The sequence below is a fragment of the Ursus maritimus genome (genome assembly GCF_017311325.1).
Source record: "Ursus maritimus isolate PB19 chromosome X unlocalized genomic scaffold, ASM1731132v1 scaffold_X1, whole genome shotgun sequence".
In the NCBI taxonomy this organism is placed as follows: Eukaryota; Metazoa; Chordata; class Mammalia; order Carnivora; family Ursidae; genus Ursus; species Ursus maritimus.
This window is the reverse complement of record NW_024423319.1, coordinates 9,587,925-9,615,531: the sequence shown is the minus strand read 5'-3', so window position 1 is coordinate 9,615,531 and position 27,607 is coordinate 9,587,925. Positions and strand designations below refer to the sequence as shown.

Below are 27,607 nucleotides of genomic sequence, written 5' to 3'. Positions count from 1 at the left end.
TTTAATTTCTGCCCTTGCCCCATTTAGATGGCTGCTTTTGTTTCTCTAGGAGATGACGGAAAATGGAAGCCACCAGTTGGTCGTAAAGGCAAGATTCAACTTTAAGCAGACTAACGAAGATGAACTGTCGGTTCGTAAAGGGGACATCATTTATGTCACCAGAGTTGAAGAAGGAGGCTGGTGGGAAGGCACATTAAATGGCAGAACAGGCTGGTTCCCTAGTAATTATGTCCGAGAAATTAAATCCAGTGGTAAGTGGATCTTTTAACAGCCTTTCGGAACGTGACTCTTGTATTTTCTTGTGTTCCTACTGTGAATTTTGTAGTTTTTATTGGTTCCCAGAACCTTTTTGTATTTGCATGTGCACGCCAACAATAAGGGAGAAGAGAACTGGGGTGGGGGGAGGGAAGACTGTGATTAGATATTTTGAAACAAGGTTGTATTTAGATTACATCAAGGGAGCAAAAACCTAAAAAAGCCAAAGAATGCAAAGCTCAGACAACTGTTCCACCTTAACTATGTCCCCTTCTGTCTACTAATTCTAGCCCGTGGGATACAGTTCATAGTCCTTCCTGCTGCTCCAAGACTCACCATGATAGAATACAATAATAAGAGAGGCCATGTGCTAACTTCCTTTTTTTAGCCCTAAGCTCCTTCAGCAGACCTAAGTCTAAATGCCTCAGGGATATGTTCGAGAAATAACAATCATAGGACTGCAAAGCTGTCTGGCCGCTTTGATTCTGAAGAAGATTGTCCTTAACTCGTTGCATACTGCTAACTGCTTATCCTCTTTCATAAAAATACCCAGAGAATGAAATCTAATAATTCTTCAGTAGTCTTTCTAGAACTTGCTTAGCTAACTTCCTTGCCTTTTATTATTTAAGAAAGTAGACCCTGCCTATGCTACTAAAGACCCCTGATGTTTAGAGATATGTCACAATCCAGATAACATAGGGCTCAGTTATTCACATTATTATATCTCTTTATTTCCCCCAAATATTTACCCAAGGGCTCCTTTGAGTGATTAGCTCCTCAGTGCTTCTTTTCTCTCTTAGATGTCTTTATTGTTTTCTTAATGCCTCAAAATTAATACTATTAACTATATAATTACAGGCTCACTATAAATGAATTAAAACATTACAGAGATGTATAATGTAGATAAAATAAATTCCTCTCTCCTTTGGACCCTCCCCCAGATAACCACACCTTCTGTGTTGTGTGTTCATTTAAGGGCAGCGGGGGGAGCATCTCCTTTGATGGAATAAATGTTTACTAACGGATTTATAATTATATATGTATGTGCAGATTTTTTAGCATTTTTCAAAGATTTTATTTTTAAGTACTCTCCATCCAGTGTGGGGCTTAAACTCACAACCCTGAGATCAAGAGTCACATACTCCACCAACTGAACCAGCTGGGCGCCCCTTAGCATTTTTCATTATTGGGAATCATGACGTTTCTGTTGAGCCCTGAAATATTTTCACAGGCCTTGCTTGGAATTCCCTTGGGTTTGATGATTCCCACAGCTGATTTTTACCCCTTGCTACATCTTTCAATTACTTTGATCTGGTGGTTAGGGTCTTTAACTTTCCAGATTCACTCTAGCTTTGTTCCTTGACTCAGTGTCTTCATCTGCAAAATCAAAAGGCACAGCACTTGCTGCCTTGCCTGGGAATCTCAAGCATTGTTGAGAGGACACGGGAAGTGGACAGACAACATGCCCTTGTTGTCATGTCCCTCACTGAGATGCCTCATAGTGCAGTCTGGCTGCTGTATTGTGGACTGCCCTGGGCCATTGGTCCTGGGCTTTGGGCCCTTCCCTTCAAGTTTCTCCTATACTCTCTTTGGTCTGGAACTCAGTTAAGGAGCTCTGGCTCTGATTTGAGCACCTAGGTAACCCTTAGAAGCATCTTACCCAACCGTCAAGGATAGGTCTGGACAGCTGGGGCCAGGAAGCCTATTAGTTAAATGAAACCTAATTTAAACTCAGTAGCCAGAGTGATGCTTTCAAAATGGAACTGGGGTAATGGCTCTCCATCTCAAAAAGAGTACAAGCCAAGGTCATCTCCCTAGTTTACAAGGCCCTCCATTATCTGGCTTCCTGTTGCCCCTCTGACCTCCTCTCTGACCTTTCTCCCCCCACTCTACTTCAGCCACATGGGCACCTGCCTCACTTGCTGGCCCTCTGCCTGGGACGCTCTCCCCGATACCCGCATGACTGGTTCTCCCACCTCCTTTAGGTCTTTGCTTACTTGTCTGCCTCATAGTAGGGCCTTCTCTGGTCACCTGAGAAAACTGAACCCTATCCTCATTGCCCCCGTCCCCCTTCCCTGCTCTGTTTTTGTTTTTTTTGTTCTGTTTTGTTTACCATTTCTCTCCATCTAACATGGTGTACATGTGCTTATTTATTTCACTCACTGTCTATATCTTACCATTAGAATGCACATGCCACGAAGGCAGAGATGTTCTGTTTTGTTGAGGCTCAGTTCATCTCTGTAAAATGAATGAGTACTGTGGGGCAGCCATTACATTCCGTTCAGCTTCCGTTCAGCTTGGTCACTGAGCATCAGTTAGATACCGGGTAGTAGTGGGGGGGGGCGTTATAATAGTCTGTCCTCATGGACCCTGCCTCCAAGGACCTTATAGTCTAGTGGTCAAGATAGGTGTGGACCTAACCAACTGTAAGAGGAGAGCACAAGATAAGTAGCACAGACAACGCACTAAGTCCAGATAAGATGCTGTTGTAGCAGGAAAGAAATGATTCTGTGAACAACAACCTCAGGGCAGGGGGGAAGCACTTAAATTGGGTCTTGAAGGATGAAAAGAAGCTTCAGTAGGTGGAAGGTTGGAGGGCGTTAGTAAGTTCAAGAATGGAAGTTGGAGAGCATGCAGTGGGTGGTAGGGTGACTTGGGTTGAGGGGAAGGCCAGTCAAGAGGAGTGGGGCCTTGGCTGGAGCCACATGAAGAAGGATGTTAACAAAAAGTGGGGAATCGTGTGTGGTTCCGAAAGCTCTTTCTAGTGGTAGTGTGGGGGCTGGATGGCAGAGAAGGGGTGGGGATAAGCAACGAGGATGTGGGGGAAGCCAGTAGAGGCTCTAGCTGAGATTAGGCAGTCCAGATAGTGGTATGGGCCACTTCTGTGATAGTGGAGCGGAACAAGAAGTGTGTGGATGCGGTAGATACTGTTAAAATTAACAATCAAGAAAATTCACCGGTGATTTGTTATGAGCAAAAGGGAGGAGGTAAGGATAATTCCAAGTCTTTAAGGGCCTGTAGTGTCAGGCTTTGTCCTGGGCTCTGGTGAGGCAGAGAAACCGAGACATGAGCTATGCCCTCGTGTTTCTAGTCTCACGGGGGGCTGGGGGTGGCGGGGAGTTCTCTTAGAATGTAGTAGGATAAGCTCAGTGATGGAGTTAAATGCGGGGTGCTGTGGAGAGCGGTGAGCCGAAGAGGGACGCCTGACTCACCAGACATGCAGGGTGACGGGGGCTTACTCAGCTTTGTCAACTTTCTGTGTGTGTTGGGTGGTTGGTCGGCACCTAAGCTGGAGACTAGAGGCCCTGGAGAATCATAGTTTGGAAGATTGCCAGCAGGTAGTTGTCCTTATGGATTTGGAGTCGGGGTTGGGGAGAGCTAACAGCTGGAGATGAAACCAACAACTGACCGTATGAAGTGAGAGAAGATGATACATCAGCACACAGGGAGTGAGCCGCGGGTGGAGAGATTGGCAGAGGCTTTGTGGAGGAGGTAGGCCTCAAAGACATGGAGGCTGTGGATAGGCCCGGATGAGAGGGAAGGACAATCCAAGTCACTGTGATTGGTGGGGACAGGACAAAAGCCACAGAGCGTCTGTGGCAGCACTGAGCAGAGAGAGCAGGGGGGAATGGTGGAGGAGATCAGCTTGAAGGAATGAAGATGTCTTGTTGGGAAGATCAAGGATGCTGTTAAGGGACATTTTTGGTTCAATGCTGTGCTGTTCTGTGTTTGGTTTAGAAAGTGCCTGTCAATTTTGCAATTTCTTTCCACGAAGTTCATACTGATGCGTAAGCTGAGGAAAGGATATTTGTCTTTAAGGAGTTTTCTAAAAAAATGATTCATAGATGAAATGCATCTCTCATAGAAATGACACTGTCCTTTTCGAGTTTTAAACTCACGGCCATGCAACCTCGTAGGTCATCTGTGAAGCTGAATCAGGCATCGAACTAAAGGACTCCTGTGATCTCTGTCTGCTTACGACAGGGTCAGACATGTAACACAGAGGTCACTCAAATAGTCCATAATTCTGACAAACTCATTCATGGTAGCCTTGGGTACCGTTCATTCAGGCCGACATCACCCATTCCTTCATGTTGTCTTAAAAGCAAAACCAAGCAACCCCAGCCCCGGGCAAACCCTCGCCCTGCAGTTTTCTTCCCTTGAGCTTGTCATCGACAAGAGCGCTGTGTGGTCTGGTAAATGCCCTTGGGGAGTGGCATTTTAAGTTTTAGATTCCACTGTAGCTTTTGTATAGAGGATAATTATGGCCAAAGCCCCGGGGGCAGCTTCTTCCCTCTGTTCAGGAGGAGGCTGGTTTCTAAGGACTTGTGGAACCACCGATCTACCACTGTAGAAAGTTCAGAAATAGAATATTTGAGTATTTCACACACACACACACACACACGCACGCGCACACACACACACACACACGCATGTGCACGCGCACACACGTACAAAACTCCTTTCAACATGAGCTTGAGGCTGAAGGTAGAGTAGGTTTTTGTAACCAAGAGGATAAAAGCCTGTCACCAAGGATGATGGAACCTGGACAGTGGTGACATTATGAAGCCATGGTTCCCAGTCCTACTTGCGTACCTCTTGTTTTCTTATTCCGTGAGAAAAATAAGCCCGAATTTGAGCAAAAATATTTTTCCAAAGGTTTTATTTCATGAAAAATACATGTATGAATGAATTAGTCATGATGCAAGCTACAGAGGCTCTCTTAAGGGCCTTTGCTCCTCTGTTTGAGTCAGATACGTTATAAATAAGAAAATTAGCCATTGATAGAATTTTCGGTCCTTTACTTAAAAATCAGTGGTGATCTATAAATTAACATGTTATTTATACCTTCAAGAAATTTCTGCCAATACATCAGCAACATGGTAAATTATATCTCTTTTTCGTTTTTCTCTCTGTTACTTAGGGAAAAGCTAAGGGTTCTGTCAGGACTTAGCGTTACAGTTTTCCTGGCCAAATTTCCATGCCAAGGAGGTATTGAAGCAAGTATGATCAGAACAGATATTTTAAGCAAATTCTGTCTTCTGTCACTGGTTCAGTGAAAGGGTCATTAAATCCTTTTCCTAAAACTTCTTATTAGCAGGTAAATAGAGCTATCAAATGAGATTAGGTAGCATTCTAATTAAATTTGTATTAAGGCAGATTAAGAAATGGCTCTTCCTACTGATTGTAAACCGAAACTAGGATTGAGCTTTATATTTAGATTTCCTGTTGTAGTCCCCTGGGTATGTCACATGGATGTTTCATATCCAGAGAGACTAGTTGTCACTAGCTGTCTTTTTGTCCAATCCCCACCACAGGCAGTAGGACCGTATATAGCGACAAGGGCGGGGAAGGAACCAGAGGTTACTTGGAAAGGGATCTTTACATCAGGATTAGGAGGGCTTCTTAGGGCTGTGTGTGTGATACTGCTGTTGTCTGAGTTCTCTTATGCCAGATAACCCATTTGAATTCCTCATTCAAATTGATTGATGTCAGTGATTTGAATTGAGGAAGAGTGGTGAGAGAGACCACCTTGCCTTGTTCCTGATCTTAGGGGGCGCGCACTCTGCCTTCCATCTCGCACTATTTCTGCGGGTTTTTGGTAGATGCTCTTTACTGAGTTGAAGGAGTTCTACTTTCATTCTTGTTTTGGGGGGCTTGGGGGGTGGGAGTTTTTTCCCCTAGAATGAGTGTTGAGTTTTGTCAAGTGCTTTTTCCACATTGATTGATAGTACCATGTGATGTTTCTTTTTAGACTATTAATATTGTAGGTCCCGTTGATTGATTTTTGAATATTTAACCAACCTTGCATCCCTGGGATGAATTCCATGGTCTACAGTGCTTTAAAAATATTGCTGAATTTTATTTGCTAATGTTTTGTTAAGGTTTTTTGCATCTATATTCATGAGGGCTGCTGGTCTGCAGTTTTCTTTTTTAGACTCTCTGTCCGGCTTCGGGGTCCATGTAGTAGTGACTTCGTAAACTGAGTTGAAAGGTTATCCCTCCTCTCATTTTCTCTAAGAGATATGAAGAATTGGTATTGCCTCTTCCTGAAACATTTGATAGCATTCTCCAGCGAATCCATACAGGCCTGGAGATTTCTTTTTCACGAGTTTTAAATTTAGAAGTTCAATTTCCCTAATAGTTATAAGATAAGGCTATTCAAATGGTCCATTTCCTATTGGGTAAGTTGTGATAGTTCTTGTTTTCTGAAGAGTTGGTTCATTTCACATCTAATTATCAAATGTACATGTGTAGAGTTGCTCAGAGTATCTCTCATCTGTTTGATATCTCCAGGGGCTGTAGTGATATCCGCTGTTTGACTCCTGATATTGGTAATTCGTGTCTTCTCTCTCTTTTTTTCTCTGTCAGTCTTACTAGAGGTTTGACAATGTTATTGATCTTACCAAAGCACCAGCACGTCTGGCCACCCAGGAATCTCCGGACTGGCCACTTTTTTCCTTTCGATTCGTGTCTCTACATTCTACTTGACATAGTGAACATTTTGTTTGAGCTGCAATCGCCCATTCCCGTGACCCTTCCTGCCCTCTTCCGTTTCTTGGCAGGCTCTCCGTTCCTGTTTACCCTCCCTTTCAGCCTGGCTTTTGAAAGGTGACCACATCTTGCTGGTATCTCTAGAAAGTTTCATTTTTATCAAGACCGGTTTACATTATCATTGCACAAAATTTCTGTGAGTTTTCAGTAGAACCATTATCGCTACACTGTAGAAAACTGGCCTGATAAAAAAACTCAAAAGAATTCGGTAGCAGTCACTTTCGAGTATGTCTAAGAGTACACCACCGTGGCGGGCTGGAAAGCACAGTGCACTTGGCGATACAGTACCTGGTTCAAGTCGTGGCTCAGCCCCCTACAATCTCAAGTACAGGCAAGGTGCCTCTGCATTGCTCTACTTTGCCCAGTAAGGCCTCGTGAAGCCACCAGGTAGATCAAGGATTTTGAAATAGCATAAAGCTCCCAGAAACTGGCTATGCCCCACTTGTCATCACTTGGAAGTGACAGAATTGGCCCAGATTGCTGCCTTTTTGCCTTATTTTCGCTCCTTGGGCACTGCCATTTCTACAACTGTGCTTCTGGAATCTTCCCTGCCTGGAAAACTCTCTACTGTTTCTCTCCCGGTTTGAATTCTCACCACCCTCCAGGACTAGATCAAGTGCCCCCATGAGGCACCTGGGTGTCTCAATCAGTTAAGCATCTGCCTTCGGCTCAGGTCACGATCCCAGGGTCCTGGGATGGAGCTCCATGTTGGGCTCCCTGCTCAGCGGGGAGTCTGCTTCTCCCTCTCCCTCTGCAGCTCCCCCTGCTCATGCTCTCTCTCACTTCAAAAAAAAAGTGCCCCCTTCCCGGCAAAGTCTTCTCTGACCATCCCAGCTCAAACTGATGGTCCCTCTGAACTCCAGTAGGAATCACTGCCAATGCCATCAGCCAAGCCCTTCAGTAGCCTTATCTCTGGACAGCGTATGGGTTAGGAGCACAGACTCTTCTAAAGGCACATCTGGGCTTCAATCTTGCCTCTGCCGTTTACTAGATACCTAGGTGCCCTTAGGCAACTGACTTCATCTCCCTGACCTTAGTGATCTCTTCTGCAAAATGAGATCATCTCTGCCTCACGGGGCTGTTGTGAGGATCAAATAAAACGTCTTAAAAGCTATTAAGTGCCAAATAAATATAAAGGATACTTTTATTTTTAATTTAAATTCAGTTACTTAACATAATAAATTATTGGTTTCATAAGTAGAGGTCATCTTATATAATACCCAGTGCTCATTACATCCCGTAAAGGATATTTTTTTTTAAAGATTTTATTTATTTATTTGACAGAGATAGAGACAGCCAGCGAGAGAGGGAACACAAGCAGGGGGAGTGGGAGAGGAAGAAGCAGGCTCCCAGTAGAGGAGCCTGATGCGGGTCTGGATCCCAGAACGCGGGGATCACGCCCTGAGCCAAAGGCAGACGCTCAACGACTGAGCCACCCAGGCGCCCCTGTAAAGGATATTTTTAATATAATAATAATGAAAAGTCAAGGTTAGATGAGAAAATATTCATGAAATAATGTTGTGATAGGAGAATTACAGAGGAACACCTGACTGGTTCATTTGGTAGAACGTGCGACTCTTGAACTTGGGATCTTGACTTTGAGCCCCGCATAGGGGATAGAGATTACATAAAAAAATTTTTTAAAAAAAGGTTGTTAGGAGAATTACAAAACTGTAAGTAAAGTAAGAAAGATCCCTCTGTGTGTGTGTGTGTGTGTGTGTGTGTGTGTGTTTGTGTTTGTGTCTGTTCACAAATACATACATGAAAAGGATGGGAACACACACTTCATAATGTTACTCTGATGATGGTTAGCTCTGAGTGATGAGCTAATCATTAGTTTTTCTTTTCTTTTCTAAGATTTGCATTTTTTAAGGTGGGAATGTAATAGATTTAAAACTAGAAAATATTTTTTAAAAAGAAAAATCAAGCGTGATGATATCATATCATTTGGTTATTTATATATACTTCACCATACCCCAGAAAGAGTTTAAAGCAGCATACAATATAGCAAGATAAAAATGGAATATAAAACAAAATGAAGCAAAGGAGAAAACGAGGGTAGGAAAGATCACCGTCTTGTATTTATCTGAAGTGGTTTTTTTAAAGAAAGAATGTGTTCAGATGTCTCTTAGTCATGAGTTTGATAGGTAAGGGTAACTTTGTAAAAGAAATCATTTTATCGCTGAATGTCATGATATTAAAATGATACATAAAGGAAACAAGAATTTCCTGCTAGTTTTCAGGGTGTTAGAGATTCTGATTATTTTATTTTTGGCACAGTAGAGAGCCCCAGGAAAGGATAGTTGCTATTCTCTATGTTATATTATACTCGTATAGTAACTTACAAGTTACAAATACATATATTTGGTTAGCGTTGGCTTTGCTTACCTGTTTTGAAGAAGTTGAGTGGAGAAACAGACTGCAGTGAATAAACATGCCCGAACGGGGAGAAGTTCTTGCCCTGGTCCCTGACGTTCATTAGCTAGCCTTTTTTTAAAAAAAATTTAAGTTCAATTAGCCAACATATAGTACATCATTAGTTTCAGATGTAGAGTTCAGTGATTCATCAGTTGCATATCACACCCAGTGCTCACCACAGCACGTGCCCTCCTTAATGCCCATCCCCCAGTTACCCCATCCGCCCACCCACCTCTCTTTCCACAACCCTCAGTTAGGTTCCTGGACTCGACTCCTCAGAGATTGAGGGGGTCTGGACAAGATCTCACTCGGACCATCTAGAGCTTAGTAAAATTATAGTTTCACTTGTTGAGGAATGTACATTTCCACTGATCCTTCCATTTGACAATATTTATAGTAGGTTAGTTGACCTATGTTATAAAATGTTCCTCTTAGCCTTGTATGTTATTAACATAATTTAAACGTCTTTTTCACAGAGAGACCTCTCTCCCCCAAGGCTGTCAAAGGATTTGAGACTACTCCGCTTACCAAGAACTATTATACTGTGGTGAGTGTTCAGATCATAACCAAAGAATTTCTGGACTGTCTGTTTGGAACCTTTTTACTGGCTGAGCCACTGATGCGTTGAGGTGACACTTACGGGAGACTGGGTCAAGTATTGCAAGGGTATAATGTCAGGGGCGCCGCAGTGGAACTCTTCTGCTTGTAGGCCTCGTACAGTGTCTAGAAGGTTTACATTCACTGTACTGAACAATTCAAAGGTAGCACAAAGACTCAGAGCAAGGCCTGTTAAACAGTGCCGAGAGAGAAATCGGTTCATATGTAGGCGTTATGGGGAAATTCAGCAGTTAGATATAACCTTACCAGATATTTAGAAGGTGAATTCCCAGGTTCCTCTAAGCAATAAATTTTAAGTGATTGCATACTGTGATTTTATTTTAGAACCAATCAATCCATTATGATGTCCTCGAAAATATTATCAACCTTGTGTTCGAGGAGAGCCTGAAGGGAAGACTGCCCTTTGGCACAGAGGGAAGAATGAAAGGGCTCTGGCTTGAACACAGATATGTCAAAATCTATTAGCTGTAAATAGGGCATGTGCAATATTCAAAATAAGTTCCCATTTGAAAAAAAATCATATTACTCTCCTTAATCTTCTCTCTGCTTTCCTTCATATCTCCTTTCCAGACTTGGCCCAGTCACTAATGAAAAGGTCAAGGCATCATAACCTCTAAGTTTTCCTGTCTGGTAGCTTCGTCATCGTCGTCCCCCACCTTGGCTGAAACAGTGTCACTTTTCACCCAATATTAGATATGTATTTGGGCTGCATACTCCTTTCATTCTGTGCATGGATATTTTTTAAACATCTCTATACATGGCGTTTCTAAAGACAGAACTGCGCTCTTCAGTGAATTTGCTCCATAATGATGACGTGAGCAATAGTTGGTATGAGAATTCAGGAAGGAGCTTCATAGGTGGCATGGACAATAATCAGAGGGGACAATTTTATCACTATTTTTTTCCTTACATGTCTGAGGTTAAAGTATATTACCCAACAGAGCTGGGCTCCCTTCTCCCTTCCTCTGTGACCATTTCTTTTAGCTTCCAGGTGACCCCCAGTGATTTAATTTTTTTTTTAAGATTTTGTTTTTTTTTATTTGAGAGAAAGAAAAAGAGAGAGAGAGCATGAGTCAGGAGAGGGGCTGAGGGAGTGGGAGAGGGTGAGACTCTCAAGCAGACTCTGCACTGAGCACAGAGCCCAACAGGGGGCTCCATCTCATGACTCTGAGATCATGACCGAGCCAAAACCAAGAGTCAGGCACTTAACTGACTGAGCCGCCCAGCCACCCCACCCCAGTGATTTAATTTTTTAAAGATTTATTTATTATTAGAGAGAGAGAGAGCACACATGGGTGCACAAGTAGGGAGAGGGGCAGAGGGAGAGGGAGAGAAGTAGACTCCCCACTGAGCATGGAACCCAACACAGGGCTTGATCTCACGACCCTGAGATCAAGAGCTGAGCCAAAATCAAGAGTCAGATGCTTAACTGACGGAGCCACCCAGGCGCCCCCCCGCCCCAGTGATTTAATTTTTAAAGAAAGAATGCAGTCAAATGGTGGATGAAAATATGACCATAGCTTCTTCTCCCTGTGGATTTGAAGTATGCCATCAAGCTGCTTTGGAGCTCTCTCTGCCTCTGCTGATTCTACCAATGTATTTTTTCAAGTTTTTATTTAAATTCCAGGTAGTTCACATACAGTGTATTATTAGTTTCAGATGTACAGTTTAGTGATTCCACACTTCCACACATCACCCCCTGCTCATCATAGTCAGTGCCGTCCTTCATCCCCATCCCCTGTGTCCCCCACCCCCCACCCCACCCCCTCCCCTCTGGTAACCATCACTGTGTTCTCTGTGGTTAAGAGTTTGTGTCTTGCTTTGCCTCTCTGTCTTTTTTTTCACTTTGCTTGTTTGTTTTGTTTCTGAAATTCCGCATATGAGTGAGAGCATATAGTATTTGTCTTTCTCTGACTGATTTATTTCCCTTAGCATTATACTCTGTAGTTCCATCTATGTTGTTGCAAATGGAAAGATGTCATTCTTTTTTGTGGCTGAATAATATTCCTCTGTGTGTGTGTGTGTGTGTGTGTGTGTGTGTGTGTGTGTGTGTCAAAAAGTTAAAAATAGAACTGCCTTATGATCCAGCAACCACACTACTGGGTATTTACCCAAAGAACACGAGAATACTAATTCACAGGGTTACACGCACCCCTGCGTTATGGCAGCATTATTTACAACAGCCAAGATATGGAAGTAGCCCGAGTGTCCATCGATAGATGAATGGATAAAGAAGATGTAGTAAGTACATACAATGATTCTACCAATTTCAGATCTCATTGGGATTATCCAAGGCATGTTAACCTCTGTGATTCTTATGGGCCTCATGTAAATTTTATATATAAATTCTGGATGTCCTGCAGTTTGTATCTCCCACCTCCTGTTAGAGTTCATGCGCATGGCTTCTAGTTCCTTGCTGCTTATATAAACAGTTCTGCAGTGAGGAATCTGATACATAGGACTTTGGCAAACTGTATATAAAGATGTGCAGAGTGGATTCTGAGAAGTTAAATTGTCCAAAGGCCTGAGAACCAGGAGAGCCAATGGTGTAAGTTCTAGTCCGAGGGTAGGAGAAGACTGATGTTTCAGTTCAAGACGTCAGGCAGAGAGAACGATTCTCCCTTCCTCTACCTTTTTGTTCTATTCAGGCCCTCAACAGATTGGATGATGCCCACCCACATTGGGGTGGGCACTCTGCTTTACTCACTCTACCAGTTCAAAGGCTCATCTTATCTGGAAACGCACTCACAGACACACCCATAAATAATGTTTAAGCTGGGTACCTTGTGACCCAGTGAAGTGACATGTAAAATTAACCATCACGGGGTGCCTGGGTGGCTCCGATGGTTAAGCATCTGCCTTTGGCTAAGGTTGTGATCTCTGGGTCCTGAAATCGAGCCCTGTGTTGGGCGCCCAGCTCAGCGGGGAGTCTGCTTCTCCCTCTTCCTCTCCCCCCTGCTCATGTGTGCTCTCTCTCTCTCAAATGAATAAATAAAATCTTTAAAAAATAAAATTCAATTAGCCATCACATCATATAAACTTAGGCAGGATAGAGACCTCTTGATTGGCAAGTCTGTAGATATCGTCTCCCCCTTTTCAAGTTTCCAAGGGGTCGTCTCCTGATTTCTGCCCCATTCAGGCCTTGATGCATTCTGGTGGCACATCAGTGTGTCTGAGGCTGGGCCACTCCTGGCCTGTTGCTTGGAATGGGTGTTGAGCATCCTTTAGGGCTGGGGCAGCCCAGAGGAGGCTTGTGCTGCCCCTGACCTTGGTTCCTTCCGTGTCCTCAAGATATGCTGCCATTTGTTGAACTTGTTTCCGCATTGAAAAACAGTGTATCATTTTCCTATTCATTGTTTTTCTGATAATCTTATCCTGCTCCTTGGCTTTCTTTGAAATATTTAAAAATTAAGAACAACAGCAACAGTAGCAACAAGAAAGGAAAATGGTACCAATGTGAGGGGAGGGATGTTAATTAGCTTGATTGAGGTGATCATTTTGCAGTGTGTGCCTTTATCAAAATATCATGTTATATGCCTCCAATATATATATACTTTTTATTTGTCGGTTGTACCTCAGTAAAACTGAAAAAATGAAGAACAGAGAAAGGAATCTCAGGGGCTTCGTCATCAGGCTTAATTTACACGCAGCACCTAGGTTGTCGCCCCCACGGCCTCGTGGGGAAGGCAGGACAGACGTGGTAGTGTAAGCCCCCTGGCAGAGAATGGTGTAAAGGTACACAGTATCCTAACATGGGTTTCTCAAAATGTGGTTGAGGGATCCTGCATCCGACGCCCCCCGGGAAGCTTGTTAAACGTGCAGATATCTGGGCCCCATACCTTACTTGCTATACCTCAGAATGTCTGGCCCCAGATCTCAGGAAATCGCATTTTTAACAACTCCTTCAGCCCCTTCCTCACCTCTTCCACTGCCCCCGCCCACAGGTATTCTGAAGCTCAGGAAACTGACGTTGGAGGACCAATAAAGGGAAAGGTTCAGTGGAAGATGGGATTCAAGCATGTCAAGACTTAGATAAGCGGAGAAGAGCTGGAAGGGAGTTCAGGCAGGGAGGCACTATCTGGGCACAGCTGCCCAGGCAGGAGTGTGCATGCCTGCAGTCCGTCCCCGCCTGCCGTCCATCCCTGCAGGTCACAGGGAGGACTGCTGTCTCTGTTTGCCCATCGAAATGCCCTGGGAAGGGACAATGCTTTATTCACTGCAGCCGTTCCTGCACACGGGAAGGGTGCTGTCCTTTGCCCTGCCACACACAGGAATCCGAAGGCTCGATTCCAGCCATGAGCATCAGTCTGCAGAGGGAGACGGGCTGTCTGCCTACACCCAAACGGAAAAATACAAGCAGTAAGGGCCAGCAGTATTTTTTTTTTCTACCTTTCTTCTGCGTAACTTGTGGCGGATGCCTAAAGGGTGTGTCTTAAAGAACTTGCATTCGGGAGGAAAGGTGGGAAGTGTGTGGCAATGTTAGATCACATAAAAATCCCAGGAAACCTCTGGCAGTTTCTGCTCTCATCACCTACCTTCTGCTTACCCCATTTTCTCTCTTACTCATCTGTCTGCCCACTTGCTCCCACCTGAATTTTCTCTATCTTTGTCTAGTGCTTATTCATCCCCCCACCTTTTTAAGACTTTATTTTATAGAGCAGTTTTGGGTTCACAGCAAAACTGAGCAGAAAGTACAGAGATTTCTCATCCACCCCCCCGCCCCCGGCCGCACACTTGCACAGCCTCGCCCACTACCAGCATCTTCCACCAGAGTAGGGACAGGTGACAACCGAAGAATGAAAAAAATATATATATATATATGTATATATATACGTATATATATATATATATATATATATACGTATATATATATAAAGTTTACATTAGGGTTCACTCTTGGTGTGGTATGTTCTTTGGGTTGGGGCAAATGTATAATGGCATGTATCCATCATTAGCGGATCATACAGAGTATTTTCACTGCCCTGAAAGTCCTCGTGTGCCTTCCCTTTTTTAATCTACCGACCTAAACTACTTTATACATCTACCCATTTACTCCTTCTCCGTATCCCCTGTACTTTTTCACCTACCCATTTCCTGTCTCACTCATCCATAGACAGTTGACCCTTGAACAACTTGGGGGTTGGGGCGCTGACCCCCTGCACAGTCGAAAATCCACGTATAACTTTCGACTCTCCAAGAACTTAACTCATAGCTTGCTGTTGACCAGAAGCCTCACCGATAACATGAGAAGTTGATTACCACCTATTTTGTATGTCATATGTGTTATATGCTGCACTCTTATCGTAAAGTAAGCTAGAGAAAAGAAAATGTTATTAACAAAGTCATAAGGGAAAAAATACCTTTACGGTACTGTACTGTATTTATTGAAAAGAATTTGCGTCTAAGTGGACCTGCGCAGTTTGAACCCGTGTGGTTCGAGGGTCAACTGTTTATCTTCCATCTGAAGGCTGGAGGTAGAGGTGGTGACAGAATTCGTAGAGTCTGTTGATCGGGAGATAGTGCTGCTGGTTCCGGGAAATCCAAGGACCTGGAGGTGTGAGACCAATCACTGCACTTGAATTGGCTTCCAGGCTCTACTGGCATATAAGCCAAAGGTGACAGTAATACAGTAATACGGTGCCTTCTTAGGTCCCATAGGACTTTATCAACATGAACTCATTTTTACAGGCATCATAATTATCTCAGAATTCCTATAGTATGTCTCTGCTTTGATTTAAGGTTTCCTGAGCCATTAGAATCCTCCTTCATCATTGGACATCTCTCTGTTTTCAGCCTTTGTTATGCATTTTTGCCTTTTAAAATAATTCCTTCATTCTCTATGACTCTCTCCCTTTGGAAGAAAGAGTTATAAAAATGAACTCACTCTCAAGCCTTTCCAAGGAACGTGGGAAATATATTTTACTGGAAAATCAATAACCCGGGATGGAGGCACAAAAGGCCTCCACCTCTTTTTCTATGGCTTCTCACCATCTGTCTTATTCTGAATTTAGTCAAAGGTTAATGGAGCAAAAGGATACTCAGTTGTCCTTGGGAAGACAGAGGCAGGGAGAAAGGAGATGTCTGGCCGCAGTCTATTTTAGTAAGTTCGAATGGATTTCATCTCGATCAAACTGTACTGCTCTGAAGCTGGTTGGCTTGCCAAACCCTTGCCTTCTGACTCACCACTGAGGCCTTCTGTTTGGGAACACATAGCCTCCTCTGTCTGCTTCCCTTTTTATCCTCTTACAGTAGATGCCCTATGGCCTGAAAAATAAAGAACCAGTCTCAGAAGTTCATCAGTTGGTCTTTTGAGATTGAGGAAAGCAATAAAAGCCCAAATGAATTTGGGAAAGAATCCCAAGCATCCACCCAGATGAGCATTTCTACTAATCAAGCCTCAGCAAGGGCAGGGCTCTTTAATATGTTACCGTTCAATATTCTTTTTTGCAGTATTTAATGAAGGATTCGTTGACGACCTTTGTCAGTTTAGTTCAGCCACCCTCAAAACTTGCAACAATATGAGTTAACATATATTTTCGGTTTAGCTCTCCAGAACCCACCCAAAGGCACCAGGAGGTGTCTGCCTGCATAACTCACCTTTGCCTTCTTGGGTCCCAGGCTAGTGGGTCCACCAAGACTGGGACCCCTAGGAAGCGTGCTTCCTCACCTAGCAAATACACCCATGGGAGCAGGACACTGGGCACCCTTCTTGCAAAATCTCAGTGACTTCGTTTTCTTTTCTTTTCTTTTTTTTTCCTTTGCAAAATCTTAGTGGTTTCTTTTAAAGGAGCCCCAGATGATAGTATTTTAAAGGAAGTTGAAATAATAAAGCTGTTTCAGTGGTGAGAGGGAGGTCGGATTAAAGCAGTGTTGTTTGTTGTAAAAATCACATTTTATGATGTAAATAATGTCTGACTTTTCTAATTTAAAAATTCCCTTCAGGCAATGAATGACTGGATCTAGTTTGATATTTTTTTATTTTGTTTTTCTTGTTTCCAGCAGACATTATAATGTGGGTAGGGTGACAGTTATAGGCAACAGTGCTTGAAAGGAGGCTGAGGATGTGGGATGGCTCATTTCCAGACATGGTCTTTTTGGAAAAATGTGAACAAAAGGAGATGATTAGATGACTTCATTCCTTCCCGAACATGAGCAGGAAGGCATGCCACCATCCTTTTCCCTGCCCTCCATACAAATCCTATAGACAAATAAATACTGTTAATAAAGCCGTCTGTGTATATTTTACCTCTTCCTTAATAAAAAATGATACTGCTGAATCCTGGTGCAGTTCTCGCCATTTCTAAGAATACAAAATGAGTATTAGTGCTGAGCACGAATATAGGTGATGAGCAGAGGTACCGTAGTGAACAGCAGGCCAGCTGGGCAGAGAGCTCTGTGATGGACAGATTCGAGTTTGGAAGGACATTCTCCTGGATGAGGACTTGGAGTCCGAGAGAAAAACCGGAAAGAGTTTCTCTTAACAGATGAGAAATGTGTCCTTTGACTTTTTAAAATAGCTTTATTAACATATAATTCACATACCACATAACTCACCATTTTAAACAGTACAAGTCACTGATTTTTAGTAAGTTAACAGAGTTATGTGACAATCACCACTATCTGGTTTTACAATATTTTCATCACCTCACCACCCCAATAAGAAACCCAGTACCCATACCAGCAATGTCCACAGTAGCCAACTTGTGGAAAGAGCCCAGATGTCCATCGACAGATGAATAGACAAAGAAGAGGTGATATTATATATTTATATATAATATAAATAAAATACTCCAATGAAATACTACTCAGCCATCAAAAAGAATTAAATCTTGCCATTTGCAACAACGTTGGTGGAACTAGAGTGTATTATGCGTATTATGCTAAGCAAAATAAGTCAGCCAGAGAAAGACAAATACCATATGATTTCACTCATACGTAGAACTTAAGAAACAAAACAGATGAACATAGGGGAAGGGAGGGATAAACAAAATAAGACAAAATTAGAGAGGGAGACAAACCATAAGACTCTTAACTCTAGGAAACAAATAGGGTTGCTGGAGGGGAGGTGGGTGGGGGGATGGGGTAACTGGGTGATGGTCATTAAGGAGGGCACTTGATGGAACGAACACTGGGTGTCATATGCAACTGATGAATCATTAGTCTATCTCTGAAGCTAATAATAAAGTATATGTTAACTAAATTGAATTTCAATAAAAAATTAAAAAAAGAAGAAAGCCTGTACCCATTAGCAATCACTTCCTCCAGGCCTTGACAACCGCTAATCTACTGTCTGTCTCTATGGATTCTGCCTATTCTGGACATGCCGTATAAACTGAATCATACATTATTTGTTCCTCTGTGTCTGGTTTCTTTCACTTAGTGTATTATTTTCATGGTTTGTTCATGTTGTAGAATGTACCAGTACTTCTTTCCTTTTTATGGCTGAGATTCCATTGTATAGATATACTAGGTTGTGTCTATCCATTCATCAGTTGATGGACCTTTGGATTGTATCCACTTTATGGTTGTTATTAATAATGCTCTGTAAAGATGCATGTGCAGGTTTTTGTGTGCACATATGTTTTCATTTCTCTAGGAATTGAACTGCTGTGTCATATGGTGAAACTCTATGGCTATTCAAATACTTAGCTGACTTTCAAGTGATTATTTTTACTGTTGAGTTGTTAGAATTCTTTATATATTCTGGATACTAGACCCTTCCCAGATATATGACTTGTAAATATTTCTCCCATTCTGTGGCTTATCTTTTCACTTTCTTGATAATGTGCTTTGCCCCTTTTAATTTTTATGAATTCCAGCTTATGTATTTTTTCTCTTGTTGCTTGTGCTTTTGGTGTCAAATCCAAAGTCATGAAGATTTCCTCCTCTGTTCTCTTCTGAGTTTGGTAGTTTTAACGCTTGAGTCCATTTTGAATTATTTTTTGTATACGTTATAGAGTTGGAGTGCAAGTCTTTTGCATGTAGACATCCAGCAGTCCTCGCACCATTTGTTTAAAAGACTGTTCTTTCCCTTTTGAAAGGTCTCGGTACACTTGTCAAAAATCAGTTGACCATGGGTTCATTTCTGGACTCTGAATTCTACTCCACCGATCTACATATCTATCCTATACCAGTACTAAACTATCTTGTTACTGTAGCTTTGTGGTATGTTTTGGAATTGGAAAGTGTACCCTCTACTCTGTTCTTTTCCAGGACTTTAAGAGTTTGTGAAGGACTGATATGAATTCTTTCAACTTTTGATAGAATCAACCAGTAAGGCCATCTCATCCTGGACTTTAACTTATGGGAATTGTTTTGAATGCTTATTCAATGTCTTTACTTGTTATAGGTGTTGAGACTTTCTGTTTCTTTTGTGAGTCAGTTTTGGTAGTTTGTATCTTTCTAGAATTTTCTTTTTGCTTTTTTGAATGGTTGACCTAGAGTTTGCAATGTATATTTAGATCTAGTGCAAAAATACCACTATACTGCTTTATAGGTGGCACGAGTACCTTATAATAACAGAGTACTCCTAGTTCCTCCCTCCCATCCCTTGTATCCTTGCTGTCATTCATTTCATTTATGCATAAGCATACATAAGCATTATATATATGCCTGTCTATAAGCATATGTATATGCTTATCTTTTTTGTAAGCATATATAATGCTTATCTTAATTATATATATGTAATTGAATACATTGTTTCTATTATTTGAACAGACTGTTATCTGTTACATCAATTAAGAATATAAAAAATTAGAGTTTTTATTTTATCTTCACTTATTCCTTCTCTCATATTTTCTTTCCTTATGTAGATCTGGGTCTCTGACCTATAGCATTTTCCTCCTCTCTGAAGAACCTTTTTTGAAACACGTCCTGCAAGGCAGGTCTACTGGCAATAAATTCCCTCAATTTTTGTATGCCTGAGAAAGTCTTTATTTTTCCTTGAGTTTTGAAGGAAAATTTCACAGGGTACAGAATTCCAGGTTGGTGGGATTTTTTTTTCTCAACACTTTAAATATTTAACTCCACTCCCCTCTTCTTTGCATGGTTTCTGAGGATACATTGGATATAATTCTTATCTTAGCTTCTCTATAGTTAAGCTGGGGTTCCCCCCCCCACTCCGGGTTCTTTTAGGGTTTTTTCTTTATCTTTGCTTTTTCTGGACTTTGAATGTGACTTGCCTAGGTGGGTTTGTTTTTTGCCTTTATCCTGCTGGTTATCTGTGAGCTTCCCGGATCTGTCGTTTGGTGTTTGACATTAATTTAGAAAAATTGTCAGTCATTGTTGTTTCAAGTATTTCTTCTGTCCCTTTCTCCCTTTCTTCTCCTTCTGGTATTCTCATTAAACACGTGTTATCCCACAATTCGTAGGTATTCTGTTTCATTTTTTAAGTCTTTTTTTTTGTTTGTTTGCTTTTCAGTTTCAAAATCTTCAACCATAAGCTCAGAGATTCTTTTTTCGGTGGTCCAGTGTACCAATGAGCCCATCAAAGGCATTCTTCATTTCTATTATAGTGTTTTGGATTGCTACCATTTCATTTTCATTCTAAGTATTTCTATCTTTCTGCTTACAATACCCATCTGTTCTTGTGTGTTGTCTACTTTCATTAGAGCTCTTAGCATATTACTCATAGTCATATTAAAATCCTAGTCTGATAATTCCAATGCTCCTGTCATCCCTGACTGTGGTTCCAGTGTTTTCCCCGTCTCTTCAAACTGTGCTTTTTGCCTTTTAGTATGCCTTGTACCTTTTTTTTGGAAGCCAAACATGACATACTGGGTAAAAGGAGCTGGAGTAAGTAGGTCTTAAGTAATATGGTGGTGAGGCGTGGGGGCAGGGGAGGGATTCTGAAGTCCACCGATTAGGTCTCAATGTTTTGGTGAGTTTATTCTCTAGACTGTGAACTTCATCAGTGTGCTTCTCAGGTTGTTTTCCTCCTTTAGGGGGGGACAGGAAGCCTAGAGGGAGCTGAGGTAGGGTATTTCCCCTCCCCTAGCTAGGATGGGCCCTGGTAAAAACCTGATAGGCTAGGCTCTCGTGAAACAGTTTCTCTCTTGAGGGCAGACCTTGTTAAGATGGACAGAATGCTCTGGTGTATTTCAAAATGGCTACCTTTCCTTTCCTGCTTCTGAAGGAGGGAGATTTTCCTCCTCTCTTTGCTGTGACAGCCTGGTAGAGCTGCCGGAGGTACCACAAAAGGTGGGTGTGCTGCCCTGTGACTGGGCCCCCTGGGGGTTTAAACTCTCAGACTTGTCCACACTGCACCCCCAGCAATTCAGTTACAGCTCAGGTTTTCCTGCCCTTCTCCTGATTTCCGTGGAGGCCTCTGCTCATGGGTTTCTGCTCCAGCAAATTTTGATTTTCTGTATCTGCCTGTCTGTCTCTCCACTTTTGGGGGTAGCATTTTCCCCCCGTGGCCTCAATTCTCTGACAGATGTAAGAAAAGTTAGGCGTTTTTTTTTTCTCCCCCAGTTAGTTCAGCTATCTACTTATTGTTAGGGTAGAGTAATGACTGCCACGCTGCTTAAACGCTGGACCAGAAACCAGAAGTCCTCTTTCTTCTTTTTTGATATGGACATTTACAGCTATATATTTGTCTGCTTTAACTGCTTCCCAGGAGTTTTTTTTATTTTTTATTTTTTCAAAGATTTTATTTATTTATTTATTTATTTATTTATTTATTTATTTATTTGTCAGAGAGAGAGCACACAAGCAGGGGGAGTGGTAGGCAGAAGGAGAGGGAGAAGCAGGCTTCCCTCTGAGCAAGGAGCCCAATGCGGGACGCCATCCTAGGCCCCTGGGATCATGACCTGAGCCGAAGGCAGACTCTTAACCCACTGAGCCAGGCGTCCCCCATGCGTTTTTCATGTTGTGTTTTCTTTTTTGTTCATCTCAAGAGAGTTGCCGATTTCCTTTGCGGTGTTTCAGCTTTCTGTGGGGGGAATCATTTCTATTCCATCGCTGGCTTAATTTCAGAGAGCATTAGTGCCTCCAGGCCCTGGGATTTATTGACACTTAGATCTTTTGGGAGTAGTTTCTGAGGAGTAGAGGAACTGAAAGGAGACATGAGCGGCTGGGGAGGAGGGGGTATGACTTAAGCCCTCGCTTTTGAAGCCACGCTGTGGCCTGTGCCCTCTAAACCACGGATTCTCAACTGGGGCGATATTGTCCTTCAGATGGTGTTTGGCAATGTCTGGACACGTGTCCGATTGCCATACCGGGTGGGGGGGGTGGCATGCAGCTGACATCTAGTGGGTAGAGGCCAGGGACGCTGCTCAACATCCCATAGCGCACGGGGCAGCCCCTGCCAGCAAGGAGTTGTCCGGTCTCAAGTGTCAGTAGCGCCACCGTGGTGAACCCTTTTGTGACCCTTTACGTTGGCGGGACTGTTTCCCGCTCACTCAGCACCTACCTGTACAGTGTCTCAGTGCCTCTTCACAATGGTCCCTGAGGTAGGTGAAATGTCACAATCTGAGGTGAGGTGAGTGAAGCCTTAAAACTGTAGCCACCTGTCCGTCGGTAGCAGAGCCTGGACGAGCGCCCCCCGTCTGGTGGTTTCCCCCAAAGCCCACGGTTACCTGGGCCTCCGCTCGCTTTGCCCTCTCAACCTTTCAAAAGCGGATCATCATGCATTGTCCTGTGAGTCTGTGTCTGGAACGCTGGTTGCCCGAGGGGCTTCTCGCAGCCAAGAATGCTTCACGTTGTCCTGTGATCCTCTGTTTGACGTCCCGCTCTGCGAACCCACGGCGTGGCACTGGGCACGGAGTGGGCATTCAGGACACTGCTATTGGGTGAATTAGGAGATAGGAGGGAAAGTCAACTGAAGTGTTAGCTTGGCGAGCTCTAGGAGCTTGCAATGTAGGTTGTAGCTACTTCCAGAAGAGGCCGGGGAATGGGGCAGTCCCCTAGGACTGGTGGGGCAAGAGAAATGTTCTGGGGCGTTCTGTACGTTGGTTGTTTTGCCTAGAGGATTTTGATTTGGTTATTCTTCATAATAACCGGTGGGCATTATTTTCCTTGTTAAATTCCTCCCACTTCAGCTTCCTCTTCTGTTTGAAATGTTCATACTAGCACTTTTTACCTTTCTTAAAAGACCAGTTCAAACTCTACTTAAAAATTCACTGTGGCCTCAGGTTTTGTCCCCTAAAGGTCTTATTGAAATGTAACTTAAAGAAAAACCTTTTGTGGTATTTGACCTCAGTTATCGTGAAATTACCCTGACATCGAATCTGGATGTCTTAAGGTAGCCTGGTCTCAATGTTCTCATCCATAAAATGGGAATATGATCCTTTGTTTGCTGAGACCGTTCCCGAGGATCAATGATTTAAAGCCCATGAAAGCATTCTCAACAGCGCTGTGTAAATGGCCAGGTCCTTCCGGTTATGAGTAACTGTGAAAAATTGTATTCATATGAATTATGCAATATAACCAGTGGTCGTGCAATTATTAGTTTGCTAGAACGAAGTTTGTTGTGCAATTATTAGTTTGCGTCCAGATTTTGCGCTTCTTACTTACTATGTGCTAGCCTGGTAATTTGGTTAAAATATACTACGTGCTAGTCTGGTAATTTGGTTAAAGTATCTAAAGCTCTGCCTTACCTTTGGACTGTCCTGACAAATACAAGATCTTGACCTTGACCTTTGTTTCTCTATAGGTGTTACAGAACATTCTGGACACTGAAAAGGATTATGCTAAAGAACTTCAGTCTCTACTTGTCACTTACTTAAGACCCCTGCAGTCCAATAACAAGTAAGATTTACATTTTAAACCCCTTGCTAAATAAAGCAAGGTAATGTCAGCATCCAGAGTCATTGCTCTTATGTCACTGAATAATTGATTTTGCCCTTTAGAAGAATTTCCACAGATCACAGGTTGCCAAGAACATGGTCAAGGCAACGGAAATTACACAAGATGTTGCTGCTGGAGAGCTTGGCCTTCTGTCTCTTTTGGCGGTGGAAGGAATGAGCACATCTGCATTTCTGTCTGTCACAATTGTGAACCTTGTACATTTTTAAAAGCAATACATGCAGGTTTACCTCGCACAAACAGGGCCTGCTGGTGTTTTTATGCAGAAAACATGTAACCTGGAAAGTTTTGTGCTCCCCCTGACCTTTGCTTGCCGGGGCAGAAAGTCTTTCCTACAGTCTGACAGTGGAAAGAGTGTGGCATTTTGTGAATGTTTGTAAGGGCACCTAGCTCGTGTTTCACCCAGGCCAAAGTGAATGATAGAGCTGTTCAAATGTTGTTTGTTTTTGTTTTTAATAAAATATTCAAACTTTACTCTGGTCTTAGAAGTGACTGAGGCTTGAATTGAAAACTTCGTTTTCACAGAAGAAAAATATTGACCATTTTGTGTGTGTGCGTGCTTGTAAGCATGGCCTGTTTAACAAATAGTGGCTAACGGCATTCGTTCGCGTTTTTATTTTAATTGATTGCATTTTACTAGAGATCAGGATCTATAAGTCAAATAGAAAATTGAGCTGTGGGCCCACATACTGGAGGACAAAAGCCTCTTTCGCCCCAGTAAGAGTTTACTTTGGCTGGCCAGCTGCCTCAACTACTGGGATTCAGGCTTAAATAAGTTTAACATATTTCGCGATTCCCCCCCTCCCTTTTTTTTTCCAAAGCGTATTTGCTAAGGCATAAGGTCTTGCTGAATTTCCCAGTTGGTTCTTTTCCATGGCACTGTGGGAATCTCACTTCAGTGTGAAAGGATTTTGTATTCCCGTGTTTTGTAAGAGTTGAACCGCGATCAACAGCAAAGTGTCTTTTGTTATTATTATGTAAAACATGAAGTGAATCGTGTGAATCATACTTCTTAGAGCTGAATGGAAGGAACCTCAGTGAATCACTGGGTCTAGTGCCCTGGAAGAAATGACTATCCCCATTGAACAAATAAGAAAACTGAAGTCCAGAGAGGCTTACTGCTATTCCCATCCCACAGGCAGTAAGTGGCCAGACTCGACCCAGCGCGCCTCCTGCCACTCACTGAAATGTGCCTTCCGTTTTGTGGAGGTGACAGGCAGAGGCAGGAAACCGAGGTGGGGACCCCGGGAGGGGAGATGGTAAGATTTCATATGAAGGAGGCGAGGAGCCTGACTCAGAACTTCACTGTTGCCAGATAAATTCACAACACAGTCAGGGTCAGTTTCCACCAGCTGTCCTGTGGACCCCCAGGGTGACGGGAGCAAACCAGACTGCTTGCTGTCTGATCCTGAGGGGCCCAAGAAACCCCCCTCCCCCATCAGGTTCAAGTCGGCCCCCCAGTCAGCTTCTCGGGGCCATGAGGGAGGGAAGTCAGGGAAGCTGGCTGGCTGAGGGTTTCGCTTTTGACACCCATGGTAGGGGTTTTCCAGCTTGTGGTTCAGATGGGCGTGATGGCAGAGGAACTGGGCGCGTCTTATGCTCGGGGTGGAAACACGTGGCCGACACTGGCCTTTTAAATCTTCAGAAAAGTTATCTCCCCAAAAGTGTTTAAGAGCTAGAATGTTGTGGTTTAAATCCTGGCTTCACCCTTTACTGGCTTTGTGACATTGGGTGATTTCCTTAACCTCTCTGTGCCTGGGTCTCCTTACATGTAAGAATGAGACAATAGCACCTACCTCGTGAGCTTATTGTCAGGTTAAAATGAGTTATTATTTGTGAAACGCCTGCAGGGGTGTTAAGTGCTGTGGGAGTGCTGTTGGCGCGTGTTATCACCTACCGTTTGGTAGGAGCAGAATGGAGAAAATTCATGGTATGGAGGCTCTGGATAAAATTGTTCAGTTTGCCTTTATTTGCTCCATTCCATTCCATTCCATTCCCCAAACAAACAAATCAGTACTATTTTCTTCTCCTCTACTTCCTCTGATAAAGATTTCCTTTTGTTTATTTATGAGCATTTTAAATTGGGAGAAACTGATTTTGCGATTTTTCCCTGTGCAGTCTATGAGTGTATAGAATATCTTTCAACTACTCTCCTAGCTCCTCTAGAAGAGAATACTCGAAATTGTTTACATGTATCCCCAGCCATGATATATTTTGCCTCTTGAGATACTTAGATATTACGTACTTGCTATTCGTTCACTCATCACTTGTAAAACACCTAAATGTTTTTAGTAAACACTTGTTTACTTTAGGATCATTATTCTTACTGTAGAAAAGGCAATCAAGGAAAGATGCTTTTAAAAGTTGTTTAAGACCACAGAGCTGGTGTAAACTAAAAAGCGAAATTTAAAATCTAGGGACTGCATCCCTTGTCCCATTTGCCGGTTTTTAGCAAATTACCAGCTCACTAGACTAGAGATGGATAACTGGAATCATCCCGAAGTTCTAGCCACTGAAACTGTGCATTTTTTTTTTCAGTCTGAGTTCTGTGGAGTTTACATCTTTACTGGGGAACTTTGAGGAAGTATGCTCGTTCCAACAGACCCTCTGCCAAGCCTTGGAGGAATGTTCCAAGTAAGTGTTGCACGTTGCCTTAGGATAGCTAGCAACACCGTTTCTTTGGTGTGTTTTCTTTTCCTGCTAACTATTGTCTTAGATAGGGACGCTTTGTATTTACTCATTTGTTACAACACTGATAAATTGTCCCAGTACAGAGAAAACGTGCTAGGGAGAGCCAAACCACTGGCTGTATATCAGGGCTCTATATGCAGTGGATTATTTCTGACTTTATTTAAAAATCGTATCGGTTTACTGCTCCTGGTCAGTACGAGAGACAAAGAAGGTCTCCATTGACCAGGGACGATGCCTTTGACGTTGATTCGATATTTTCTTTTGTACATTGCAAATGACTTGGAAAAGTGAGGTGATTCATTCAGTTGCATAAACTGCTTTTTCTCTTTAAATCATGCCTGGTATCTTGTCTATTATATTAACAGTTGTGAAACACACAAAAAGTGGGGAAAGGAAAGTGTATCTTTATGTGAACCACAATACATATTTGAAGGCTAGCTCGATGGTTGAGGTGTTCAACTTCGTTCTGCAGAAAGGACTGTAATAATCGTAAGGCAATATAGTTCTGTAGCAAGATTAGTTTTCCAAGCACTGTATCTTGGAAAAGTTGGCACCTTTCATTGTCTACAGGGAAATTGGGGTGATTGCCTGTTTCTTGAGCTTTCTGGGACACAGGTGGTCATCCAAGAAGGAAGATGGTAAAGAGCCCACACACGAGGAGGCCTGAGGAGCTGTCCTTGATTCTGATAGGGATCCAGCTTATTGATGTGGAAAGACAAGTCACTAAGTGAGAAGAACCGATTACAAACTAGACTTATAATCTTTGTTTTCCATTTTATAGAGAAACAGGTAGAAGGAAGACCAAGGAATATGCCAAAATTGTTCTAACACCTGTCTCTGAATGGTGGAATGCTGAGTAATTTTTTTTTCTTTCTTGCACTTTTCGGATTTGTCTACAAATGAAAACAGGTGGCTTGTAACTTAAAAAAATTAAAGTCATGAGGCCATCCTGCCTAGCAACCACCAAGCCACTAAGACTACACAATATTCCTTTGTGATGTGTCATTTTTGGATTTGATTACTTTTGTCTGTACTTGAACTTCATAGAAATTAGCCAAGAGTATTTTCTGGGTGCCTGGCTAAAATTTTGAATATTGTAATTTAAACAAATATCTTTAAAAACAACCCTACCTGGTAATTTCAAGTATCTGGCCCCTACGTATGGGCGCTATGTTTGGCAGCTCGAGTTTGAAGTGATGGTCAGTTACCCCGTCAAAAATAATAATAATAATAATAATAATAATAATAATAATAATAATAATAA

The 27,607-nt window shown here is 42.6% G+C and overlaps 1 protein-coding gene across 3 annotated transcripts in view; it reads left to right on the top strand.

Annotated features, from left to right (window-relative positions):
* The window catches only part of ARHGEF6 (Rac/Cdc42 guanine nucleotide exchange factor 6), a 95,665-nt gene that overhangs the window by 31,966 nt on the left and 36,092 nt on the right, over positions 1-27,607 (top strand). For all 3 annotated transcript variants that reach the window (XM_040627801.1, XM_040627794.1, XM_040627804.1), the window contains 4 exons: positions 50-251; positions 9,705-9,775; positions 23,501-23,595; positions 26,191-26,286. In XM_040627801.1, coding sequence (XP_040483735.1) covers positions 50-251; positions 9,705-9,775; positions 23,501-23,595; positions 26,191-26,286 — 464 coding nt within the window. The remainder of the gene's footprint in view (positions 1-49; positions 252-9,704; positions 9,776-23,500; positions 23,596-26,190; positions 26,287-27,607) is intronic.